The sequence below is a fragment of the Carlito syrichta genome, unplaced genomic scaffold (genome assembly GCF_000164805.1).
Source record: "Carlito syrichta isolate Samal-C Ts95f unplaced genomic scaffold, Tarsius_syrichta-2.0.1 Scaffold171747, whole genome shotgun sequence".
Classification (NCBI taxonomy): domain Eukaryota; kingdom Metazoa; phylum Chordata; class Mammalia; order Primates; family Tarsiidae; genus Carlito; species Carlito syrichta.
Genome location: NW_007115843.1, coordinates 15,349 through 17,948, shown reverse-complemented (window position 1 = coordinate 17,948; position 2,600 = coordinate 15,349). Strand labels below are relative to the sequence as shown.

The 2,600-nt window shown below is 57.6% G+C and overlaps 1 protein-coding gene across 2 annotated transcripts in view; it reads left to right on the top strand.

Annotated features, from left to right (window-relative positions):
- LOC103252825 (actin, cytoplasmic 2) overlaps positions 1–2,286 on the top strand; it is an 11,030-nt gene extending 8,744 nt beyond the window's left edge. Inside the window, exons 2-5 of one of the 2 annotated variants that reach the window (XM_021709312.1) lie at positions 45–284; positions 726–1,164; positions 1,259–1,440; positions 1,557–2,286. In XM_021709312.1, the coding sequence (XP_021564987.1) occupies positions 51–284; positions 726–1,164; positions 1,259–1,440; positions 1,557–1,700 (999 nt within the window). In that variant the 5' untranslated portion in view covers positions 45–50 and the 3' untranslated portion in view covers positions 1,701–2,286. Of the gene's footprint in view, positions 1–8; positions 285–725; positions 1,165–1,258; positions 1,441–1,556 lie in introns of those variants that run through there. The other variant, XM_008051419.1, reaches the window with a different exon arrangement.
- Positions 2,287–2,600: the final 314 nt, after the last annotated feature.

Genomic DNA, 2,600 nt, shown 5'->3' with positions numbered 1-2,600 from the left:
CGCGCGCCAGCCGCGCTCATGCGCGCGGTGTCTCGGCTCCGCAGGGCGTCATGGTGGGCATGGGCCAGAAGGACTCCTACGTGGGCGACGAGGCCCAGAGCAAGAGAGGCATCCTGACCCTGAAGTACCCCATCGAGCACGGCATCGTCACCAACTGGGACGACATGGAGAAGATCTGGCACCACACCTTCTACAACGAGCTGCGTGTCGCCCCCGAGGAGCACCCCGTGCTGCTGACCGAGGCGCCCCTGAACCCCAAGGCCAACCGGGAGAAGATGACCCAGGTCAGAGGCCGGCCGCCTCGCCCCGTGGCCGCCGCCGCCCTCTCTGCCCTTCTGTTCCGCCCTGTCTCACGTGTTCTTTCTTCTGCCGTTCTCCGTAGGACTCTCTTCTCTGGCCTGAGTCTCCTTTGGAACTCTGCAGGTTCTATTTGCTTTCTCCCAGATGAGGTCTTTTTCTGGTGTTTGCCTTTCTGACCAGGTGTCTAAACCTTACAGTGCTGTGGGCGTAGGTACTAACACTGGCTGGCGTGACAAGCCCATGAGGCTGGTGTAAAGCGGCCTCGGAGTGTGTATTCTGTAGGCGCACAGTAGGTCTGAGCAGAGTCCCCGTCCCGAGACCCCAGCACACTTAGCCGTGTTCCTTGCACTTCCCGCATGTTCCCAGTCTGGCCTGGCTGTCCCTGGTGGCTTCCCCACTGTGACGCGGCCGGTCTTGACTTGCAGATCATGTTCGAGACCTTCAACACCCCAGCCATGTACGTGGCCATCCAGGCTGTTCTGTCCCTGTACGCCTCTGGCCGCACCACTGGCATCGTGATGGACTCCGGGGACGGGGTCACCCACACTGTGCCCATCTACGAGGGGTATGCCCTCCCCCATGCCATCCTGCGTCTGGACCTGGCTGGCCGGGACCTGACAGACTACCTCATGAAGATTCTCACGGAGCGTGGCTACAGCTTCACCACCACGGCCGAGCGGGAAATTGTGCGTGACATCAAGGAGAAGCTGTGCTACGTCGCCCTGGACTTCGAGCAGGAGATGGCCACCGCCGCGTCCTCCTCCTCCCTGGAGAAGAGCTACGAGCTGCCCGACGGCCAGGTGATCACCATCGGCAACGAGCGGTTCCGCTGCCCCGAGGCTCTCTTCCAGCCTTCCTTCCTGGGTGAGTGGAGGCTGCCCTCTCGGTCCTCGCCCACACCAGGGCCACCACTGGGGCGGGGCTGTGGGCGCTAAGCCTGGTCTCTGCTTCCTCCCAGGCATGGAATCCTGTGGCATCCACGAAACCACCTTCAACTCCATCATGAAGTGTGATGTGGACATCCGCAAGGACCTGTATGCCAACACGGTGCTGTCCGGAGGTACCACCATGTACCCAGGCATCGCTGACAGGATGCAGAAGGAGATCACTGCTCTGGCGCCCAGCACGATGAAGATCAAGGTGAGTGTCCCTTCAGCCAGAGCCTTTGATTGATCAAGCGCCTAAGGCTCTTACTCCAGCCCGCGGGGCGCCTTGGCACCAGGGTCCTCACGATCCCTGTCCCTTTCCCTCCGCAGATCATCGCACCCCCTGAGCGCAAGTACTCTGTGTGGATTGGCGGCTCCATCCTGGCCTCGCTGTCCACCTTCCAGCAGATGTGGATCAGCAAGCAGGAGTACGACGAGTCCGGCCCCTCCATCGTGCACCGCAAGTGCTTCTAGGCGGACTGACTAGCGCGTTACACCCTTTCTTGACAAACCTAACTTGCGCAGAAAACAAGATGAGATTGGCATGGCTTTATTTGTTTTTTTGTTTTTTTTTGTTTTTTTTTTTTGGCTTGATGACTCTCAGGATTTAAAAACTGGAACGGTGAAGGTGACAGCGAGTTGGAGCGAGCATCCCCAAAGTTCTACAATGTGGCCAAGGACTTTGATTGTACATTGTTCTTTTTTTTAATAGTCATTCCAAATATCGTGAGATGCATTGTTACAGGAAGTCCCTTGTCCTCCCAAAAGCCGCCCCACGTCTCTCTAAGGAGAGTAGCCCAGTTCTCTCCTGGTCCACACGGGGGAGGAAACAGCATTGCTTTTGTGTAAATTATGTAATGCAAATTTTTTTAATCTTCGCCTTAATACTTTTTTATTTGTTTTATTTTGAATGATCAGCCACCGTGGCCCCCATTTTTGTCCCCGACTTGAGATGTATGAAGGCTTTTGGTCTCCCTGGGAGTGGGTGGAGGTGTGGAGGCAGCCAGGGCTTACCTGTACACTGACTTGAGACCAGTTCAATAAAAGTGCACACCTGAAACACGAGGCCAGGCATGTCTGTGGCGCCACTGCGGGGGTGGGCAGGTGGTGGAGGTGGGGTGGCAGGGCCTCGAACCTGACTCCCCCAGCCTGGGCCTTTCTCCCGTCCGCTAGGTGTGTGTGTGAATCTTGGGGCTCCAAATGCTTGAAGAGGGTGGGGAGCTGGTGTGCTGGCCACTTGCGCTGTCTGGGGGAGTCTGGTGGGCACTTCTAGGCCTACGAATGGAGGTTCTTCAGAGAGGTTCACTTTGAGCCAGGTGTCCTCTCAAGAGGGGTCGTGGGTGGGCACTTCAAGGTCACGTGCCTCTGCCCTCC